General features: G+C 43.6%; 2 protein-coding genes across 8 annotated transcripts in view; both read right to left on the bottom strand.

Moving 5' to 3' along the window:
• Positions 1-1,759: 1,759 nt before the first annotated feature.
• Positions 1,760-14,196, bottom strand: gng4 (G protein subunit gamma 4). Its single transcript, XM_076743513.1, has 3 exons — positions 13,780-14,196; positions 12,391-12,496; positions 1,760-3,913 (listed from the first exon to the last, which is right to left on the bottom strand). Exons 2-3 carry the CDS (start codon positions 12,487-12,489, stop codon positions 3,785-3,787), a joined length of 228 nt encoding a protein of 75 aa, XP_076599628.1. The 5' UTR covers positions 12,490-12,496; positions 13,780-14,196; the 3' UTR covers positions 1,760-3,784.
• Positions 14,197-14,565: 369 nt separating this feature from the next.
• lyst (lysosomal trafficking regulator) overlaps positions 14,566-22,378 on the bottom strand; it is a 55,393-nt gene continuing 47,580 nt past the window's right edge. For all 7 annotated transcript variants that reach the window (XM_076742776.1, XM_076742782.1, XM_076742783.1 and 4 more), the window contains 14 exons: positions 21,107-21,351; positions 20,668-20,734; positions 20,425-20,581; positions 19,779-19,919; positions 19,473-19,690; positions 19,150-19,380; positions 18,836-19,025; positions 18,613-18,749; positions 18,295-18,393; positions 17,691-17,830; positions 17,453-17,550; positions 17,200-17,356; positions 17,031-17,102; positions 14,566-16,940 (listed from right to left, as the gene is read on the bottom strand). In XM_076742776.1, the coding sequence (XP_076598891.1) occupies positions 16,802-16,940; positions 17,031-17,102; positions 17,200-17,356; positions 17,453-17,550; positions 17,691-17,830; positions 18,295-18,393; positions 18,613-18,749; positions 18,836-19,025; positions 19,150-19,380; positions 19,473-19,690; positions 19,779-19,919; positions 20,425-20,581; positions 20,668-20,734; positions 21,107-21,351 (2,091 nt within the window). In that variant the 3' untranslated portion in view covers positions 14,566-16,801. The remainder of the gene's footprint in view (positions 16,941-17,030; positions 17,103-17,199; positions 17,357-17,452; positions 17,551-17,690; positions 17,831-18,294; positions 18,394-18,612; positions 18,750-18,835; positions 19,026-19,149; positions 19,381-19,472; positions 19,691-19,778; positions 19,920-20,424; positions 20,582-20,667; positions 20,735-21,106; positions 21,352-22,378) is intronic.

Here is a 22,378-nt window from a genome sequence, read left to right as displayed (position 1 = left end):
CAGTGCTCAATTTGGAAAATTGCTCTAGCACAGATTTCCAGTATTAGATAACCTACTGCCCTAGGGATAATTACTTTCCTGTGCATTATATAATTCATTTTGGGGCCATATTCATAAATTTACTGATTACAATGATTCAGTTTTCTCTCTGCAACACATTATTCATTTGAAAGGAAAAGGCTATTCATAGCATATTTGGGGTTTCTTGAAACACGATCTAAGATCCTGCTCTACTGCAGATATCCAGTCCTCCTCTATTCGAGTTTGTTGTTTATGCTCTTAACTCTGAGCTTGTTATTTATATGTTGAAACCTGTTTATGCTCTATTTATACTATTCCAACCCATGCATTTCTTCTCTTTCTCTTTTGCTTTGCAGCATTCGAAACACTCAGCACTCACTGCACTTTTCTGTGGATCTATAATTTCTTTTCATCTCGTCAGGTCCCAGCTGAGAACCATGTGCATACTACATAATATTGAGACCTATTTCTTGAATTTCTAATTTTAGTGGTACATAAAACTCTGATTTTTTCCTCCATAGTGCCTAAACTCTTCTCCCATGAAAGGATTTTTCTTATCCAAATTCAGAGGGTGCCGCATGCTGTACGGACTGCAAAACCCTCTGGCATAATTTTGTGATTGTGAAGTGTTTTTCTATAACCTCAATTAGTCAAGACTAATTGGCAAACAGTTCATTTAAAGTTAAACATCCTCAGGTATGTATTTAACACTCAAAAATGCAGCTGATCTGCTTCATCGGGACTATGTGGGTGTGGCTGGATCAGATTTTATCGACCAAACAACCCACAAACGTTCTGACTCAAATGTTGCTAAATCCTGATTGGTGCACAGAAGTTTGTGACATCACGTTTCTCAGTGAGTGAGAAGAGCACAGGAAAAAAAATAAGACAGAAACCCCTCATGTGAAAAAAAAACTGTTCTAACTTTAGGAGGCAATGCTGCGTTCATGCAGGACCCCATCATTCACAGTACGGAGCTGATTGAGAAAATAGGTTTTCAGGGCCTTTAACTTGAAATAAATGTTGATAATAATCCACACCACAGCTGTGCCAAGGCGGGAAAAAATATCCCCCTTCTAGCTTCTCTTTAATTACATTCTGCTCCTTTGAGATTGGTTCAGAGAAATCAATAAGGGACACGTGTCTTATCAATGTCATTCATCAAAAGTGTCCATACTATTTTGTACGGTCTGTTCAGTTATAGAAAACTGGAATTTGGCCTATGAGAGTGAATCACCAGGCTGCTTCCTGTGCCTGTCCAATGATGGATTAGGCCAAAGAAAGCAATTCTGACTGCTATGATCAGCGGAAGTAACTGATATCTATTCCCAGGTGCGGCTGTGCATACATGCATCTATGGACACATGAAACAGCTACAGCAGGACATTTGAATGCTGATGTCAGCGGCTGATTCCCCGAACCTTCATGCGACCTGCAGCGCCAACTGATGTCTTGCTTTTTTTTTTCTTTTTTTTTTTTAACTACACTGCAAAGCAAACTGGCTGCAGCTGAACTGAATCATAATCCATTAAAGAAAATGCCACGACACATGAACGGTGCATCCAGATGGCCTGTGGTTCAGCTCAGCCACAGGAGGTCTCCACTACACACCAGACTATCATGTTCCTCTACACAAACCCAGAACGATTCGCAGTGGCATTTTATGTTAACGGTGTGATGGGACAGACTGTTGCTCAGACAGAGACACGACGCACAAATATCGAAGACACAGCACACGTGGGTTGCCGTTTTCCTTTAATTCATTTGATCCATCAAAGGATTTACAAAGCCTGCTATTTAAATGCTATTTTTTACCAAAATGATAATTCCATTCATGAATACAGCTGCACATTGTCGACATATCCGGACTCCAATTCTGTGCAGAGTAGCACCCAGAAAGTCAACGAAGAGGCAATATTTCATATCATAATAGTTCTCTCTGTTATAGATAGAAATAAATCCATGCAATATTCATCTCTAGCCTTTATATTTCTTGTTTCAGATTTGGCACCATCATTAAGATGAGGTCAGTGAGAGCGCCCTGAGGTCAGTCTCAGGTTTGCTTTTTTTTTTTTTTTTTTTTGACAGGAAATAAAGACAGCAGTTATCCTGAAAACAATTTGAGTCCAATAGTTTGTGTTTGTGACAGTCCAGTGTCAGGTTGATTCCTAATGCGAAGGCTGTTCAAGTACCAGGAGGAAATTTCTTTGAATTTTACAGAAACAATGATGCAAAAAGCCTGAACCACCGAAGGGATCATATTATGTAAACCGACCCTTACCTTTATTTTTAAAAAATACTCAGATAGTATCAATAATTGCATGATTTATAAATGTTTCTTTTTTCTCCTAAGTATCATACAAGCTTAGTAGCACTAAACGTCATGTAGCAGTCAGTGCTGTGCAACAAATATTCAATAATACTACTGATAATAACAATATTAATAACGATCATAACAATTCGTCGTAAAAATTAGCAAATGCTATTCAACTACCATGTAAAGGAAATGTTTCGACAGTGTGCTTTTTCTTCCAAAACAAACAAAACGGAAAAAAGGCTGTGGGACCACAGTGTGAAGATCACACTGCTCTCACAGAAATTGGCACTGTAACATACTGTACACTCTAAAAGACTGACAGTCCCTCGGAAACAGAGGGGGCTGTCAAAAAGGAGCAGAGAAACATGCAGGCCTCTGGTTTGGCATTAATGTCAAAGGCCTTGCCATTCACTCTAGGACAGGCAAAAAGAATCAGGCTCAGGAAACATGCCCAGAAAACAAACGAGGCCGTTAAGGATATAAGAGGGAAAGATCTCCTGCAACTTGTAAAAATATTCCAGTCGAGGGCGGCAGGATTAACTGATAGTGTCTCTGATTTGGAGTGTGTGAAGTATATGACGAGTAAATCAAACACAGCAGCAAAGGTAGAACGCATTAGAGCGGGCCTGCGAAGGAGGTGGCAGATTCATAAATAATTTTTGACTTAAGGGTTGTTTGCACAGTGATAACCCTGAAGAACTCATTTCGCTGTTGAAACATTAGCTCTGCACCTTAGAGCCTATTTATTTATTTGCAGCAGAACTGATGTGCAGCCACCTCCTTCTCATTATAAGTGCAGTTTGCACCAACTGAAATAATTGACTATGTTTTCGCGCTCTAATCTGAATCTGACTGTATTGCATTACCAAAACGAGCGGGCTAATCGGTGACTGTGGAGGCAAATTGAAATAGAAACCACTAGTGAGGGAAGTGTCAAATTTCACTGGTGCTTTCAGTAAGTGTTGCTACAAATAGTCAAACCTGTTCACTGAAAGCAATAAAAAAACGAACTGGAATTCTGTTCAAGATGATACAAAGATGAGTGTTTTTTTTTTATTCAGATACAGGGAAGGAAAATAAACGTTTAAAAAAGTCCTAAACACTGGGCAAATTTCTGTTTCCTGAGGCATGTTAAGATCTAGCACAAGAAAATAAGAAAAAGAAAAAAAAAAACATCTCTCATCTCATTAAGCACTGAGCAAGGCTGTTCTCTAATAACAAAGCAATAACAAACCTATTTAACAAGACATGATACGCTCACTGGGTTGCCAGTTTGGTAGCTGACTCCCCCAAAACCTTCAGCCACCAGGACAGAGCTGACCAACAACAGAGTGTCCACCTGGCAAAACTCAACTCAACGCCTATGGCCAGTAGCTTCAGGTGTGGTGAAGACAGAGAAGGCAGGCAACGCCATGCCTGCACCTGTACGGCTCTACAGGCAGGTCATCAGAGGATGGTGCAGAAGAACTTCTTCTCCCGGAAAGGGTTCTCGGAGGCGGGCACGGGCATGATGAGGGGGTCCTCGCGTATGTGGGCGTCGCAGTACGCCATCAGGTCTGCAGCTGCTTTGGATACCTGATACGTTGAGATGAAACACAAGAGCACACAGAGGTGATCAGATGATTAATCTATAATAACGATGACTTAAACTTGTTTGTCTGAACAGCCTGAGTGACTGATCTCTTCTCCTTAAACTGTCTTGAATGGTGTTTGGGATATCAAACTAAGACTAGTCGCACTTGAACTTCTTCAGCTTGATTTTCAACATTTTTAACTGTCTTGCCTTCATCGGGGCGGCATCTGAAGCTGTTTCCGGTTTTCTGATATATAATTCATGTGACTTTAAAGTTCAAATCTGATGGGGACCTTTGCTGCATCTCTCTCCTCTTCATTTTCTGTCATCTCTCCTCTGTCGCTTTCTAATAAAGGCCTAAAATGCCCCAGAAATACTCGGTAGATGCTGCATGAAGATTTATGAGCTGCACATTTTGTGGAAATGAATCATCTGGTCTTTTCTCTTCAATATAGCACACAGGAATTAAGACAGTATCTTTGTCAAAGAGATTTTGGGGAGCTGCTCATTCAGAGGGAGGCATGTTGGATTTCTAACTTGGCACTTTTAAACTCAGGAGGATCAAATAAGGACTAGATTAAAGGTCATTTTGTAGAGTTCAGTGGATTACATCTGTACCTGAAAAAAAAAACAAAAAAAAAATCGGGAGAACAATTTGAATTTTAGCTCAAGCGTTAAAGTCAAATCTAGATAACCTTAACTTATTTCCAGTTAGGGTTATTCACAAGTATTAAGAGACGGTGCAGCTTTGAATATACTATGTTATGAAATTTTTAGTGGAAAGAGTAAAATTTGCTCTTTTGCATTGCACAAGATTAAGAGTCTGCAGCCATGCTAACAGCTCTGTGAGGCTGTGCAGCAGTGCTTTCAGCTACATGCTAACACAGGCGTGCTAACATGCCCCAATGTTTAAGGATAATGTTCACCGTTTTAGTTAGCATTCCAACATTTGCTTATCCCCACAAAATAAAGCTGAGGCTGATGGGAAAGAATTGGAGAAATTAACATGTTGTCCTGATGGAGTCCTCAGGATTCATCCTCTGGGGTCATGAACTAAATTTCATGGCAATCCATCAGATAATTGACGAAATATTGAGCCATGCCACTAGCATGGCTAAAAATGGAGGCTCAACCTTTTTACCTATTCATGCCTCACATGCATTATCGTATTTTGTGTCAAGCTGGTTATACAGCTGTATGCTTTTTTCTTTGTCCTTCAAGACTTAATATTTTGCAGTCTATTATAAAAAGATGATGGTAAAGTTGTTTGGTTAACTTGACGATCAGTGCTATGAGGATGTACGAGTCACATGACTGATTGACAGACTGTCAGCGAAACTGGAATCAATCTGAGACGCCACCCTGATCACCAAGAAAACTGCAAACATTCGTGGAAGTGAATGAGGCACAGAGCGCTGGAGAAGAGCTGTTTTCATTTTGACAGACTTGCACAGAAGCTCAGGCTGGTCTCCCTGTGTGTTTCCTCTCAGAGAAAATGCTTTCGGAGATAAACTTGCACCCGATTAGACCCGTCCAGAATCGGGGTGAATTCTTGCATGGCTCCTTTTTCTTTAAAACTGCATACTGTCTGTGTTTCCAGCTCGTCGGTGCCTGTGGCGACTGCACTCATGCCTGTTACCTCAGCCTCAGGCAACAGGAAGAGACAGCTCATCCAGATGACTGACAGGTGTAAAGGCGGAACCTTGACCAGCTGAGGGGAATGCAGGGTGGGACTAACAACACACTTCTTGCCTCGAGGCAGAAAGCATATTGTATTTTACAAAGTCAAACACTGACTATGAATTTTACAGTACAGCCAGACTGCATGTGAATGTAGGTTTCTACTGGGGAGCTGAGTGGGAGGTTATGGGAGGGGAGGCCGCAAATGGAGAGCAGAGGAGCAGCTGCATCAGAGGGACGGCGAGGGCTCAGGGATCTACGTGGAGGACAGAGCCATCTGATCTCCTCCCTGCCACTTCACCTCACCCACTGCTGCTCTCACAAGAGAATACAGCGTGCGAAATCCATCATCATCTATCAGCCGTAGTCTCAAGCGTGGCTTATACAGTATTATTTTTACAGTCTCACGGCATTAAAATAATATGTCTAAATGGTTGCTGATCGATACGCTGAGTTCTGTATTCTCTGTATTTTCAAAGGAACAATGAGGCTGCTGTCGTGTTAAATCCCAACAAAAGACCATAAACCAACAGTGCACTGGTCCATCTCTCAATTCTTTCGGTCTTCCCTCGCCTGTGGCAGTCCTGTCACAAGCCCATTTGTTCCTACTGAAGATAGAAATCCATTAAAAACGGCTCACACATACATGTTCCTTCCCTTTTAAAAAGGCTTCAGAAATGTCCTAAAACAGTTGGACACTGTGGTTTTTAGCAAAGGTTACCCAAACAGGAGAAAATAGCGCATTTGTTCGGAACTATTTTCAGCCGTGGATTAATACGTGTTAGTGCGACAGCAGCGTGACTCACTGATGTGTTTTTAATACTTTTTGGACAACAATCGAGGTAAAGAGGCATGAAGTGTATCAGGCTTTGACTACAGAGGAAAGACTTGTCGACAGAAACAATTCACTGTGCATCGCTAATCTGCACTAAAGTACAGCTGAGAATGACGGGAACGCCAAAACGCATGACGGTCAAACACTTATTCTGATCCAGCTGGCTGATTTTATTAAACTCACATATGTCATTTCTGCTGCCAGGGTCAATCAAAACAAAAACAAAAGGCGGAGTTGTATGGCATTGCAAAGTGGCGTGGGATCCTGGGAGTTGTTGTCTTACATTGTAAAACAACCACCACTACTGATGAAAATGAATAATCGTGCCCCATTATGAGTCAGCATGACAAACAACAGCAAACAACAGAATGGCTCGCTACCTCACTGAGTCCCATCCTCACTCTGTGATTGGCATCTGGTGTTTCCTGTGTTTCCCGGGAAGTTATAGAAGGGATAAAGGGAAAACTGACAGGCCTGCTCAGAGATCTGTTCGGCGCAGAGCGAAGAGGAGAGTGATATTAAAAATGATGGGCTCATTCAGAAGACACAATATTCTAAATGTTTAATTATTTTAGCTGCATATTTAGTTGAAATTCCCCTCTCTATTTGACAGAATTCAGGCACTAATAGGAGCATCCTGCAAGCCTGCACAAAGTGGGAACGTTAACAAAGTCGTCTCTTGGACTGCGAGTAAACAGCTTAATTATTCTCAAAATCAAAGTAAATGCAATAATTATATTATCATGTAACTGCAGCCAGGGTTTCTGCAGAGAGCGAGAGCCCCACAGGACAAAAAGTGGTATTGCACAGTGTGTGTCATTAGGCCCAGACTGACTGTAATTACACTGCAGCCCCTTGATGGAAGGAGAGTCCTTCTAATTAGCACAGATCACATTCCTTTGGCTGATTGAGCAATTAATGAGAATGTGGTGATCCCTCAATCAGCAGCACAGAGACTGCTCTTGTCACTGATACACACTCTCCCTCATCAGATCCTTTAATTAAATTTAAGGGATCGCCAGACGTGGCCAACTGTCTGTTTTCTCCTCTTTCTTTGTACTTTCCTCTGCTTTCATTTGCAGCCACGTTGCACTTCAGTGGCTCTTTTTTGGGGCCGTTCATAAAGAATCACTTGGATCTCCACATCTGATGTGCCAAGTGGTTATTAAAGCACAAGCAGCTGCCTCACTATCGATTATCCAACTACTGCTGGGAAAAGGATACAGATGTGAAAGCATGCCGCAACTAAAGCTGTTCATGATTTTCAACACACCAACTCAACTGTCTGAGGACATAAGGTCTTTTTTTTCCACTTTTAGATTTGCAGAAATCTTATATAAATACCTAGAATATAATATTTATAAGTGCCTGTGGCTTAATGTAGCCTGCTGTCTAAATCAGTACAAACTTTTTTCATCCTTTATTGCATTCATTAAGTATTTCTTTGAACACCATTACTGCTAATTACTTGCTGAAAATGTGAGCACTGATACAAAGAGCGAAGCGGTTTGTGAACCCAGCGCCTCTTGCCAAACATTTCATATAAATGTCGTCATAGCTGGCCGAAAACCAAACTTTACTAATGTCACGTTGCATTTTAAGTCGAAGAGTTACGTGGTTTTTTGAGAAAATGAGAAGTTTGGCCTTTAAAAAACTCGCTAGATTAACTTAAATATGGCTGACTATCAAGCAAAGAAACAAGGCTGTTTGTCCACCTGTAAAAAGAATAACCTGGTTGCAAATAAGTTTACATTTTGGTGCAAAGATGTACCATGTTGCAGCCAAATGAGGCCGCAGAAGCCAATTATTCAGAAAGCTTACATTTTTTTTGTCAGAGCCACTATGGAGCTGAGTGAAAGCCTTTCAGACAGAGATCAGACTGACATTTAACATTCATTTACATTCAAGTCTTTTTCCATAAAATGTTACAGTGACAATAAAACTGACAAGTCAAACCTACTCAGACACTATGTGATCCAAATACTCCTCAGCTCATTTAACATAACAGCTTTCCATCATTTTACATGTTTTACCATTTACAGGTTAGTTTACCTTGCACGTGATTTCAGGCCTGACAGCAAGTTATTAAGCATGCTCTCATTTAAATTCAAGCAGTTTGCAATTACAATGTGATTCAACCACAACCTTGGTATGCTTCATAGTGGTGCCACTTTAATCGCTATGTGACCCATACCGTGCCGTTCCTGGATATTCTGTGTTTCTGTTCTGTCAGTCGTGATGGCTATCACCATTAGTCCCGAACGTAATGTGCAAATGTATAAAAACTGACAACAAAACAAAGAGACAGCCGACCCAAAAAGAAGGCAGGAGTGAATGTCAGCTCAGGATAAAATTCATCCGCCGCACTTACATACATAAAAGTTTGTGGGTAAAACAAAGTGACTTGGCATTTCGTGGTACACCCTTGTGTTGTAGAAAGATAAATAAATGAACCTTGAACCAGTTTTGTTAACATTTTAAGCACGTATTCTGCATGACAATATTCTACAACTACTGGGCCAATAACGAAGAGATTTCCCTCAATAATTACCGACATGATTACCCACATTTTAGCCACCAGAGAAACTGTATGGCTTCTCTGTTATTCAATATGTCTTTGCAGCCATTTTGCCCCAGGTTTGTTGACACTTTTGTTGTTCTTGTCACCACCTCTGACTCTGAATTACATCTCAGAGGCTGATGTGAACAGTCTCAGCTGCTCTGGTGTGATATGATGTGAATGTGGCATTAGCCCTTAACTCAAAACACAGGGCCTGATGCATCTTAGGCCAGTCGGGGTCACAGAGAGTTATGATTTGGATGGTGAGAGGGGAATCTATGCAGAAATGAGCTGTTTTATACGGGCTTGAACAGAGCATGTAAAAGCTTGTCATTAAAAAATATGCAAAATATCAGAGTAACTGAACGGTTTGAATGACAGGCTGAATCAAAAAGTCAACTTGGAAGTTAAATCAGGGGTCTGCATGATGCATCTTCTAAACCCTGATAACAAATTGGGGATAATCACTTTGCGTTTTAGGAAGAGGAGTTTTTCTTGTAAGCAGCCTTTGTTATGCTGAGCAGGGATGATGGTGTATGGCAGGCTTCCAGGCCTGGCTATAATGCTGAGCGAACAGCCTCGGGGCTGTGGGGCAATCGTTCCCCGAGCACATGAAGAGCATACCGAATGAGATGATGACACGGCCTTTTAAGTCGCACGAGAAGTCGTCGATGAACGCTGTCGAGAAGAGCCGCGTCGTCACGACACGTCAAGATTTAACGTACAACCGTCTTTTATTGGGGTGAAAACACTGTGCAGTAAAAACAACTACTTCTAGTCAAGGTTGTATCTATTGAATGGAAGAAAAACAGAAACATCCATTCGGAGAAGCAGCACTATGACATGGTGACTCAACCATAAAGAGTGTATGGGACTCAAAAGTCAATATTTAACCAGATGTTGTTTGATGAGGGCAGTTATTCTTTATGAGGCCTGAACTGTTTGAGTGGTGGAGCTGCAGGAGGTTGTGGGTATCACGAATCCGATTATTATACAGAACAAGTGAAATTCAGCTCATTTAAATGTCCACATTTTCTTTACTGCAGCTGGGGATATGAACCGGAGACCTTAAGATCACAAGCTGCACACTTAGCGAAATCAAACTCTGGCAACGTAAAATAAGAAGAAGCCTGCGTGAGAAAGTGCTACGCAAGGGCAATCTCTGTGATCACACTCAGAGAGGATGACCCAAATTGGTGGAAAACTAATGTCAGAAGTGGTCAACAATCACCGTAGCCCACCACGCCTCTGGGTCCACCCCTCACAGCCGCCACATTGGTGCTTCTTGCTGTGCACAGCAGATGTACTCTGACAGAGAGGTGGTGACACCGGTGCTTTCAAGGTGAACTGAGGCTTCATGTGACGCCTGTCAGAAGAAGTTGCACTAAACTAAGCTGAGACACATTCATTTTTTATGAATGCAGTCGGCTGTTGGAATAAATTACAGTAGATTATCAGCGTTCATGTATGTGGAAAAGGTTTGTGCCTCCAGAGGCAGCTGTGTGAGGTCTGATAAATTGTCTCTCTCGTGATGTTATTGGTCTGAAGGCGTCAAGATTGAAAAGGGAAAAAAATCTGGTGTGGTGTGCATGAGCCACTGATAGCATAACACACATGACTCTATGACATGAGTTTCACCGTGGCTAATGCAGGCGCCAAGTTTTGACCAGAAAGAAGAATGCATGGAAAACTACACATGACATCTCTGCCTCTTCAGCTTTTATCCCTTTTACACTGTGAGTCTCATAATATTATAGGAGCGCGGTGTTAAATCAGTGGAGCGCTCTTGTAAAGACAGTCAGCACAAAGTGATGGTGATGGTCGACTGCTACTGTGTCAGTCCATCTGATATATACACATTCATAATGACAAACAGTGACACAAGAATAGCGTGGAAAGGTGATACACTGCCTGCTTCTGCATCTGAATCTAAGGAACAGCATAAAAGACGCATATTCGCTTTCGGTTGAAGAATTAGATGATATGAACTCCATAACTCACATCTCAGTCTTCTGTTAATATGAAGCTGCAGCCAGTAGCTGGTTAGTTTCTGCTTAGCATGAAGACTGTTAACAGTCTGAGTATGTTTCAAACCTAAAAAGAAACCAGATATAAAGAGATATAACATGGAAGTCAGTGAGCTTTGGAAGTAATGGAAAGCACCTTTTATTGCTTCTGTACAGGACCACGCTAGCTGTTTCCCTCTCTTTATGCTAAGCTAAGCTAACCAGCTGCTAACTGTAGCTACACATTTCCCATGCACTGAGATTGGCACCATCTTTTCACCCCACTCCCAGCAATACTGTGAACTATTCCTTTTGATTCAGTGTTTGGAGGTTTAAAATAACCAGATGGCAGCATGTGAAGTTTGTCACAGAGGAGGTGAGAGCTAAAGCTCGAGCAAAAAAAGCAATGACACTTCCCCTGACGAAGGTTTAAAGGGTCAGACTGACAGTATTCTATATTCATGCAACAAATTGCATGAAATTACCAAAACCAATAACGTGTCATTCTGTCTCTCAAAACCTTCCCAGCCTCTCTGCTGTCACCTTCAGCCCTACAGCCAGGTAATTTGAGCCTCTGAAGAAGAAAACCTTCAAAAATAATCATGAATATATGTATACTTCAATTACTAAAAATACTCTGTAACGTACAAAAACAGCTGGCACCATAGTTTTTATCAAACGTTACCCAAACAGGACCAAAGAGTCTATTAACAGAGGACTAATTTAAAGCGCGGATGAATACACATTTGGTGCACTCGTTGAGCAGGATGGTGTATGTGGGATTGAATCAAAATCATTATGATGAAGGCTGTAACATGTTCCTTAGCTTTTTAGTCAAATAAATGATTACTTTCATTTAATTGTGTGCACATATTAAACTATTACAGGCAAGTATGATAATGTGGCCAATTCTAGGCAGGAAAAAAAAAATTCTGTGCTTTTTTCAGACACTAAATGTATGAAAATGAAATGTTTGCTGAGAGCTGAAGACTGCCACTCATGAAGAGAAGGCCATTGTACTGCTCTAAGCACTCAGTGGGTCTAATCAGTGGAGCTTGAATATATGCAGATTTTTGCCCTGTATCACATACAGGTTTCACTTCATTATTGATTCCTTATTATTCATTATTCCTGGTAGGCTGCTATTCATTATTATTCATAAACAGACCTGTTTTAGTGCAATTAAGATTTGTGTAACAAGTGTAAATATCAGACAAGTTAGAGTTTATTAAAAATCTGTATTTCTCTAAATCAATAACAAATCTTGTGGTTGCAGGAAATTGAAGTTTGGAACAATTGTGGCTGACAGTGTTTAGAATGACGGCGGCGATTTATAAATGAATATTAAGTGGAAACGTGCAAACATTTGCCCACAGACAGACAGTAAACGCCCTGTACCTTTATCCTATCCATGCAGGCCTCCATCTTCAGCTGCTCCACAGCTTTCCTGGCTTGGGAGATGCTGGCCGTGCTGTTGTTGGCAATACTGTCCTTCATGGCGCTCCTGTGACGCCAAACACAGGCACAAAGGGACACACACACACACACACACAGAGTCAATGAACATCACATTAAATCCACAAAGCAGCCCCCCCGCCCCAACCCCGGAGCAGCCATTCTCTACCACAACCTTTTTATTTAAAGGACCCATTTTGTCTGGGGGAATCTGTTTTAGAGCAGCCAAGCTCCATTTTACCTGAAGAAAGGGCTTAAAAGGCAGCAGTTTGTCATTTTTCAGTCAGTGCTCATGCATGTTTATTTTCTTTTGGGGGGGCGTGAACACACACACCTCTTTGGAGCTGCATGGTTCACCGCAGGGTTCAAGCACGTTGCTCAAGGGCACTTCAGCAGACATCAGGGGGTTTGTGTTTACCTCATTTCCTTTGAATCATCAGCTCCTGGAGCGGGAATCAAACCTGCAACTTTGCCTCCGCCTGCACCTACACATCTGCCCGCTCTCCACCTTCACCCTCTCAACTTTCTCCACAATGTACATCAATGCAGCTGCACCGTTACTTAATCTGCTCCACTGCAACCAGCCTTTCTGTGCATCTATCTATGTAATGACTAAACCTTGCTCTCATTTCAGGCCCCTTGACCCCCTCGCTCCTGAAACGTCCCAGTTTGGCAGCCCCAGCACAGAAAGGACACCTGACCACAGATGTGTTTGCCAATGATGTGCACGGAAATATGAAGCGTTTCATTGAGGTGGGGTACTGCTGAATCAAATCACACTCACTGTGGATTTTTTTTTTCTTTGCATCGATTTGTTTATTTATTTCATTTTCATCGCATCAAGCAGAATTTAACTGTATCCAAAGGACGTTGTGAAGCCGTTGTTTTGCAGAGGGGGGGACGCAGACGGAGAATTCGTTTTCCAATCCCACCCTTCATGCCTCTAAAGCCAATTTATAGCTTTTAATCACACCCTCGTAGGTAGGAAGCTATCAGGCCTTTTCCATTTAGGTTTCCCCTCCATCCTGAGGCTCACGCGGCTGTATCTGTGGCTGTAGCTGTGTCTACACCGTTTTATCCGAATGCAACGATGCTAATTGTTGATGCAGATCTGTCAAACATGGGCGACTCTTATTTCTAAGGGGATTAAATTGTGGACACACACCGTGCGAGCTGCGGCCCTGGTTAGAGCAGAAAACAGCAAACCACACATCATGAAACAACAAATGATTTTGCATGAAGGAATTCTCTATCTAAAGAAACCATCTCCTGATGCTTCGCTGCATTGCTCGGCTATGAGCAGATTAATGTAGGCTACAGCCGCCGACCTACCTGAAATGTGCCTTTTCCAATTTGGAGAATTCCGGGTTGACTCCACCCAACACACACTCACGCAAACACACACACAAAAGAGGATCTGTCAAATATCAAATGATAAGAGGAAATCCCAGCCTCGTTTCGGTCTGGACTGAACCCGAGGAGGTAAATCCTGGCGTTTTAATTTCGCCTCAGCGCTTCGCTCTGTGTGAGTCGTGCGTATTCCGTGTAGGAAGATGAGATCCAAGCGGTGAGGTCTTGGTGAGCACCACGGCTGGACTTGGAGAGATGTTACGCATGCAGCAGGGGGGGAAACCTCTGTATGACGATCAGATACAGGCTGTGGGGCAGGGAGCACTCGATCAGTGGACCAGGAGCTGCGGCAGCAACAAGCCACGATGTGTTCCTACTGTACAAACTGGCCCTAAACGCACCGAGGCAGCGCTATTAGTCAACTTAGCATCTGCTGTTTTTCTAATTTGCTTTATTGCTGCAGAAGGCACCTGAGATCTGCAGGCTTCCCCATTTCATTTTTACATCAGCTTTGACATCACCGGGTCCCCCCCATAGTAACTGATGGGCCTCATTCGTAACAACGCCGCACTTTGGGGGAATTTACATCCCGATTAAAAATTCAATTCCATCTATTCTTATCATAATCAATATCTATTTTCACATTTCTGCTTCTGATCTACTACGGTAATTCGTGCAGCATCACTTTAGTTTCTTTTTGCTTTTGATGTCCCTGAACGCACCGTTTTCCACACAAAGTAAGAAATGGACACAAACGACGAGATGTAGTAATATTCCTTCAAATATTTATATATATTTATATATTTATAATATACTCATCACTTGGTTTGTTCATACATACACACACTCGTATATACAAAGACAAAGAAACATAAAACGTGACCTTTCAGAACCTCAGTCCATGATGCCAAACTGCAAAACCAAAAAAAAACCTAGACAATCAAAGCAACCTAAGACATGATCTTAAATTATGCATAGCTTAAGTAATGAACAGAAAAATATTTACTTCAGTGTACAAACAAATTGCTTGTTAGCACGTTGTCCTCCCTGCATTTTGCCATTTTCTTCAAAAAAGGGGGAAACAAACCATTCACAGAATCTCACACGTGGATGTACAAGAAAAAGGAAAAAACAGACATACGTTTCATAAATTTCACTGAGGAAATGTATGTACACATGCAGGCTTGACAAACAGTAAACAAACACACTAACTTCATGTCTTGTACAGGCCTGATGGTGGGCACAACAAGGGTCCAAGTGGGCTGAGAAGGGAAAAAAAATCAAGACAACACAAAAGGAATGACGTCATGATATAAGAAGAAATATTCCCTTTCTTGTAAACAAGTCAAACATCAAGTGTGAAATGTAAGACATCATTTTTACATGACAGAAGGCTTCTGCAGTCACCACAAAGGTAAACGTCCTTTCAAAGCTGTGCTAAAACAATCTTCTGGTTTCTTCCCATACAAAGCATGACAACACATGCATGTATGCTATTGCTTTCTGGATAAGATTTATTAGTGGAATTAAAGCAAAGCTCAGTTAAAGTTCAGACCACAGATCATTGGCTCTCTTTGAATTAAATGGTAGCTGATAAAAAAGTGCTTTGACTACCATTTCACACATAGTAAGACAGACGAAGAGCTGTGAAGTGGGAATGTAAAGAACAGCTGCATGGATGCTTGAGCGGGTTAAAGAAAGAAACAATTGGTTGATTGTTTCCCAGAGTGATCAGTGTAGTGTAAAAGATTCTGAAATTAGCTGTAAACCTCATCAATGCAGGAAACACTGAGTGCTCTTACTTCAGTCTGCTGGACATGACCCCTCACCACACCCTCCCACCCACCACATCCTTTTTGTAATGCTGCACAGGTACTAAGCACGACCTTTCGGTCAGTGAGGACGAGGGTGCATTCAGGAGATTACCCTCTGCCTCTTCTCCAGCATCTAATGCTGTTTGTTAATTGCCTTCTCAGAATTTCAGCGAACTATTTTACATACTGAAGAACTTTTAGTGCATTTGAGTGGCAGAGAGTGAAACACCCAACAAGGAGAGAAGAAGAGCCACCACGGTGTTTCGAATAAATAAATGAATATCAACATCTCTCAACGCAAAAAGAACAGGTTCAACCAAGGCAGGCCTTATTAATAAAGTATCATGACAGTAAATGTCACATCCACATACACATAGTCAAGGTCAGCGTCATTCTAGCATGCAAAAGTAGGACAGAACAACAGGCAGCACAAGGAAAGATTCAGGTCCCCCCGTCCCTCCACTGAGCTCAGATACAAAGTGATGCAGGGCTGTGACACTTGTGATCAGACTTGAGTGGAGCAGACAGCCCAGCAGAGCGGCGTCTCACTCCCACAGAGCGGGACGTCTCCCGGTGACAGACGCGAGGAGGAGCCCCCTCCCTCCGAGCTCGCCGGAGCGTCAGCAGGACGTGCTCGCCGAGCTCCGGCAGCAATCTGTCAGACAGCGCGCTGCGGGGGGACTGAGCGCCACGCCGAGGTGAGAGACGGGGGTCCTCGCACTCGGGGTCTGGCTTTGGCCAGACGATAGCAGCTTACCGGGAAACAGCAAAATCAACATCAGGCAGGGATCTTTGCACAATGACAAACTCAACGGCAGGAAACAAAATAAAAACAGACTTAACAAACCAAACACACTCTCAGAAATGCATTTTGTATAAAGTGTCTGTTGCAGCCTCGGCCAAATACTCATCCATTCCCCCCAACATTCCACTTCAGTATGTTTATAAATATATATTTTTATACATATAATACTATTTTCAGAATTTCTTGATGCTGGGAGTGGCTGTACTGGAGCTTGCTCAGTTGGGGATGCTTTACTTAAAAGTCAGGGAGGGTTCAGGGAGGTTGAGGCCATGCCGACACCTCCTACTCCCCGTCAGTGCAGGGAGGAGGAGGAGGAAGAGGAGGGTGGGGGGGGTTGGGGCTCCTCTTGCTGAGAACTGGACAGTCGTAAACGTCAGACACACAGTCAGCCTGCGGCGTAGCTGCTCAGGAAGGAGTAGAACATGGGCAGCTTCATGCGCTGCTGGTCCCGCCGACACCACGCCATCACTGTGCCCTCGCTGTTGGCCGTGTAGAGGTGGTGGCCGTCGCACGAGTACGTCAGGCTGAGGGACACGGGAGAGGACATTATAATCAGTATTCTGAGGTGTCACATGACAGAAGAGAAAGGCGCGGTGGTAGCGCTGATCAGATACCTGATGATGGGTTTGCTTGACTTGGAAAAGGTGATCTCTCTCACTGGTTTTAAATCCCATGTGCTCCACAACCTGAACAGATTTCAGACATCGAAAAAAACATCAGTGTGAATAATTCAGTGTCTCGAGAAGAAGCACAAAAACAAAAAACAAAAAAGTCTCTGCTAACCTGACAACACCGTTCTCCAGGCCACCGGCGATCACGTTGACAGACACGCCCTCCGGCTGGTTGGAGAAGGCCACCGAGCAGATGATCTCTCTGCAGTGGACGTGGCCGATTAGATCACCGTTCACCGTCCACAGGCGCAGGTCGCTGCCTCCGCCCACTGGGATGCAAGGAAGCATGTGTCATAAATGGCATCCAGGACCCAAAAAACACATCGTGTCAGTGTAGAAAAGTGAAAAAGTGTGAGAGGACGCACCTGAGTCACAGACTGTTGCGATGTCCCCTGTGGTCTCGCTGGCAGACACCGCGGTCACTGGGCTTTTGTGGCCTGTGAGGCTTTGTACATAACAGAGCCTGAAGAGACACACAGCAGCTGAGAGGCCACACAATGCTACACGCTGCACTTTAGATTTCTCATCACACACAGAAAGACATGCGGAAGATAATGAGCAAAGCATGTTCTCCTTCTTCTCACGTCTCACACACACACTGACCTGTTGAGGTCCCAGAGGATGCAGGTGCCATCTTTGCTGACACTGATGAGGATGCTGTAGGGTTTGCAGACAAACAGGCTGGTGACCTCCCCGGTGTGTCCATACAGGTGGACCTGAGATTCCACCTCCATCTCCGACGGCTAACGAAAGACATTTTCCAAATCCAGACACATATTAGTGACCATGCACAAAGGACATACAGCACTGAACGGTCGCATGTGACTCAATGCCATTTCCTAAAGAAAAACTCCATTAATCAATCCCCAACAGGATTTTCAGAACAGCACCAATCAATTGCTAATGAAACACCCTTCAGAGACAGAGAAAACAGGAAATCTAGATGCCTATTGGTGGGGACCGATGAAAGTCTGAAAGCCTCTCTGATGACTGAACTCCCAGACCTCTAATCCCACTTGTAGGCTCACTGGAAATGTGTTTCAAGGGCAACTGTGATGTGACTAATGAAGCTGAGCGTTTGAGCACGGTGAGGCGGTCTAAAGAGGGGTAGGGGAGGGCGAGGGGGGGGTAATGGGAGGTGGGTGGGTGTATTGGGTGTTGATGTGGAGGCGGAAGGTTAGAGAGGGACGTCGCCATGGAAACCCACCGTGGTGCTGGTGAAGCGGTTGCTGTAGGCGGTGATGACTCCACACTTGCTGCCCGTAAATAGCTGGCAGCCATCGGGCACCCAGGCGCAGCTGGTCACCTGGAGGAGAGCGAGAAAGATGGTTGGACAGAGGAAAACCAGAAACCTGGCAGCTCATTGGGCGATCCTCAACGTAGTGTAACACTGAGGCTACATCCACACTAATATGTGTACGTTTTTTTCATGTTAGTACGTCGTTTTAAAATGAAAATGTGTTAGTGTGACGCAGCCTGATGGGAGAGCAGGGATTCCTTCCCTGAGAGTTTAGCTTGTGCTTACCTGGTGAAGTTGTGAGCACTGAATGAAGTTGATAGGTGGTTCGCTCTGCTTGCTCTTCAGCCTCAATATGTTGTCCGCGTAGCCCCAGCTCAAGATGGCCGACCACTGGATGTCTGTGCTGTGCATGCTGCGGACACCTACAGAGTAGAGAACATGAAGTTAATGGATTCAGCAGAGACATTGTGCAAAACGTCCCAGGATGACTGACTGGTGTGCTTCCTACCCTGCTCCTTGCTGTAAATCATCATGAGGCAGAACTTGCGGGACAGCCCGCAGATGGCTCGCGTTGGCAGAGCCAGCAGGGATCCGAACCTCTCCCCGTGCGGCTGGCTGAAACACACCACCGGGTCCGGAGCGGAGGGCGAGCCCACATACTCACCCCACTTCAGACCTTTGATCCATGGCAGTGGACTCTGTGGGGGAGAAAGAAGAAATTGCCAAGTGAGCGGGAGATCATTTCATGGACAATGCATTAAGTCACGTCTTCCTCAGCGCACAGCAGGCTGCCAGAGTCGCTGCCATCACAGAGAATATTACCGGGCACACTATTTCCTTGGCCTGTTCTCGGGATTCTCTGAAGGCCAGCTGAACCAGGAGACCCATGGCTGCCGGCAGCTCTCCCTCCATCATGAGTTTGGGGCTGGCCCTGCTGATGTGAGAGCCGTTGAAGAGCTGCCTGGGAGTCTGTCCGTATGTCTTGATCATTGTCTCCAGGGCACGCCGCTGCACTGGGTCTTCTACCGCCGAAACGTCCATGCCAAAATATGTCTGTGAAAAATTATATGAATGTATGTAGACAAAAACTACTAATATTTTCCCAATAAATTCTAGCAAACGCGATGAAACTGGCAGTTGCTTACAGCTGGGTGGAAGACGTTGATGGCCTGGACGGCAGCTTTGCCTTTCTGCTTGAGCCCAAACACCAGGTCGATCCACTGGCACAGTGTCTGGGAGACCTGGTCCGACTCCAGCGCTTGTCGGTGGATAAGGATGAAGAGACGTGGGTCGTTGCGGGCCCAGGGCGGCAAATTCACATGATTCACCCTCTCACCGTTTTGACGAACACCAAAATCAAAGCCTGTGAAGGCAAAAAAAAATATAATAATCTATGAAAAATGTATGCTGGTATAAATGATAAACTGAGAGATGAAGATAAGAATAATTACCCTCTCTATTGACCAGGAATTCTGGAAGATAGAAAAACTCTGGGATGAGCTCTTTCACATCGGTCATAGACTCGTAGGAGGAAAGGCGCCACGTGGTGTTCATGGAGTGAAACGTCCGGTCCGGGATATCAAAGCTCTGGTCTGATGAAGGCCAAAGACAATCTAATTACAGATTCGACTCACTGATTGAAAAGATCCCCTTTCATGACCTTAGACGCCATGCTTGCTGAATACATTCACGATCACATGAAAAGATGCCTCGGAGGATCAGAGGAGGGAGAGATGGATTGAATGAAAAAAGAATTAACAAGAAAGGAGGGGAAAGGGCGAGGAGTTGATCAGAGAAAAGCAGGAAGATGAAGAAAGCTTTCATGGCTAATACATGTGATGCAACATGGCAGCATGCTGCTCAGATCTGAGATCAGGACGCTGCAGCATTTCAGTACTAAAAGCCTCTCGATCAACCAAGATGTAGCAGTCAATGAAATGCAGACAGGTAGCACTCGGTGCTGCTAAAAGCTTTTTGGAGATGTGACTATGCTAATTACCTGCTGTTAAAGAGCCCTGGACTGTCAGTCAGACAACATTTACAGTACTTGCTGAAACCATAGATACTGTGAAAAGCCATAGTTCATGTGAGACTCACCCTGGTACGCGAGGAACATCTTGGTGAAAGGAGGCATTCGGACCAGGAAGTGCAGAACAGTGCCGCTGTTGGAGTAGTGTGAGCCGTAGTGGTAAGGCTGGACGGGAGGCATGGGATCGTCTTCACGGATGCCCTTCTTGTACTCCTCCTCGAGGTACTGCACGACAAACACACATAAGTGTTGATGCGTTTTCTCACTGAACATCCCATACACCCGTGAAACACATGTACAACACGCCTTACCCTGTAATTATCCACGTAGCGATCCTCTTTTTCTTTTGACTGCACTGCGATGGGTTTGCTCAAATTCCTGTAAGACAACAGAGTGCACGCAAAGCAGTAATGAACCACGATGTTCAACAGTGACAAATGGAAACGATTTTCCTGTTATAAATGATTCCCATGTCATGAGCCTTGACTTCAAAGAGGCCTCATTTGTCATGCAGTTCATCAAAAGATACCACAATATGCCTGTTAAGTGCACACTTATTAAGGGGAGCAGTGCATTTATCTTAAAAACTACGGATGTGAGGCATCAATGACAGAGGAAGATCATGTACAAATCCTCTATATGGTGCCTAATCTTAACTTCATATCATGTCATTTTTTAATTAAGTTTCCTTTTTCACGTAATTTGTGATATAACCCAACCTCACTAATAGAGCTGCCATCCAGCACTGACCTGTAGATGTTCGGCTCCTGCAGGTCGAGCGTCTCACTGGTGTAATCTCGCAGGATAAAGGGGAACACCGGGTACTGCATGAGGTCGTTGAAGGAGCGGCCTGCATGCTTGTTGAGATGTGTGAGGTACTCGAAGTTAGAGATCTGTCCTGAGCCCCACAGCTGAGTGAGCGCTGTGATGTTGCCGTGCTCCAGCAGGTTGGGCAGATCAGAGGTCAGAATGTTGTGGTAGACGTCATCACGGAACTAGGGCAAGAACACAGACAATCATGAGATGTTTTCCATGTCTAGTGTCGGGACTGAAGTGGGACACGGAAAAACTACAAACCCACATATTGAATCTGAACAACATAGTTTGATGAATAAAACCTGTTGTGTCCCAGTCTTCTGAAGCACTGAGAAAATTAGGCTGGTGCCTTTAGGGAGCAGCTGAACCACATAAAATAACTCAATTAGTTTTGAGGTTCAGTTTCATTTATCTGAAAGCTAAAACTTCCACCAGATCAACTCTACGATCCTGAGAGAATACTTCAGAGATGATGAAGGTAAAATTTACTGAATGCTGCTATTAAATTTTCAACTATAAATAACCTCAATAAACAGTTGAAGAACCACGGTGGCCTAGACATTAACCATCCAAAACCCCCCATCCAACCTTTATGTCGTTGCCCATCACTCTGTCCCATCATGTCTTTACTGTCAATAAATGCATAAAATGCCCCAAAACATACTTTAACAGAGTCCTGTCATGCTAGCAGCTGTGTGAGGCTTTGCTTAGGGACAGCAGGGCTTGGAGCTACATGCTAATGTCAACATACTAACATGCGCACAGTGACAATGTTAAAATGCAGCTAACCATGTTCACCAGAGGTAAGCACATTAGCATGCTAACAACTGCTATATGTAATTAGCACAAAGGACAGTTGAGGCTGATGAATTATAAGTTTTGCAGGTATTTAGTCATAAATCAGCCCCTTTAGCCAGGAAAGGTTTTTCCAAGCCCACAGACAGTCTGAGGACAGCAGACAATCTGTTTGGCTTCCGTGTTTTTGTATTTGCTTTGATTTGTTTGATTTGTAAAATACCTGCTGTAAGCTTGCTTAAAAGTCAGTTGTCCAACAATGTAGGAACATTCTTTCAGTATTTCACTTAAAGTAGAGATAATAGTTTTTTTCCTGCAGAGAGTGCTCTGTATCTTATTATCATGATTGATTCCTGGCACAGATTACTACAGAGCTCTGCAGCTATCAGGAAAAGAATATCAAAAAGATAA

Source organism: Chaetodon auriga, chromosome 11 (assembly GCF_051107435.1).
Source record: "Chaetodon auriga isolate fChaAug3 chromosome 11, fChaAug3.hap1, whole genome shotgun sequence".
Lineage (NCBI taxonomy): Eukaryota > Metazoa > Chordata > Actinopteri > Chaetodontiformes > Chaetodontidae > Chaetodon > Chaetodon auriga.
Note: the sequence above shows the minus strand (reverse complement) of the source record. Positions and strands in the feature narration are given on the sequence as shown.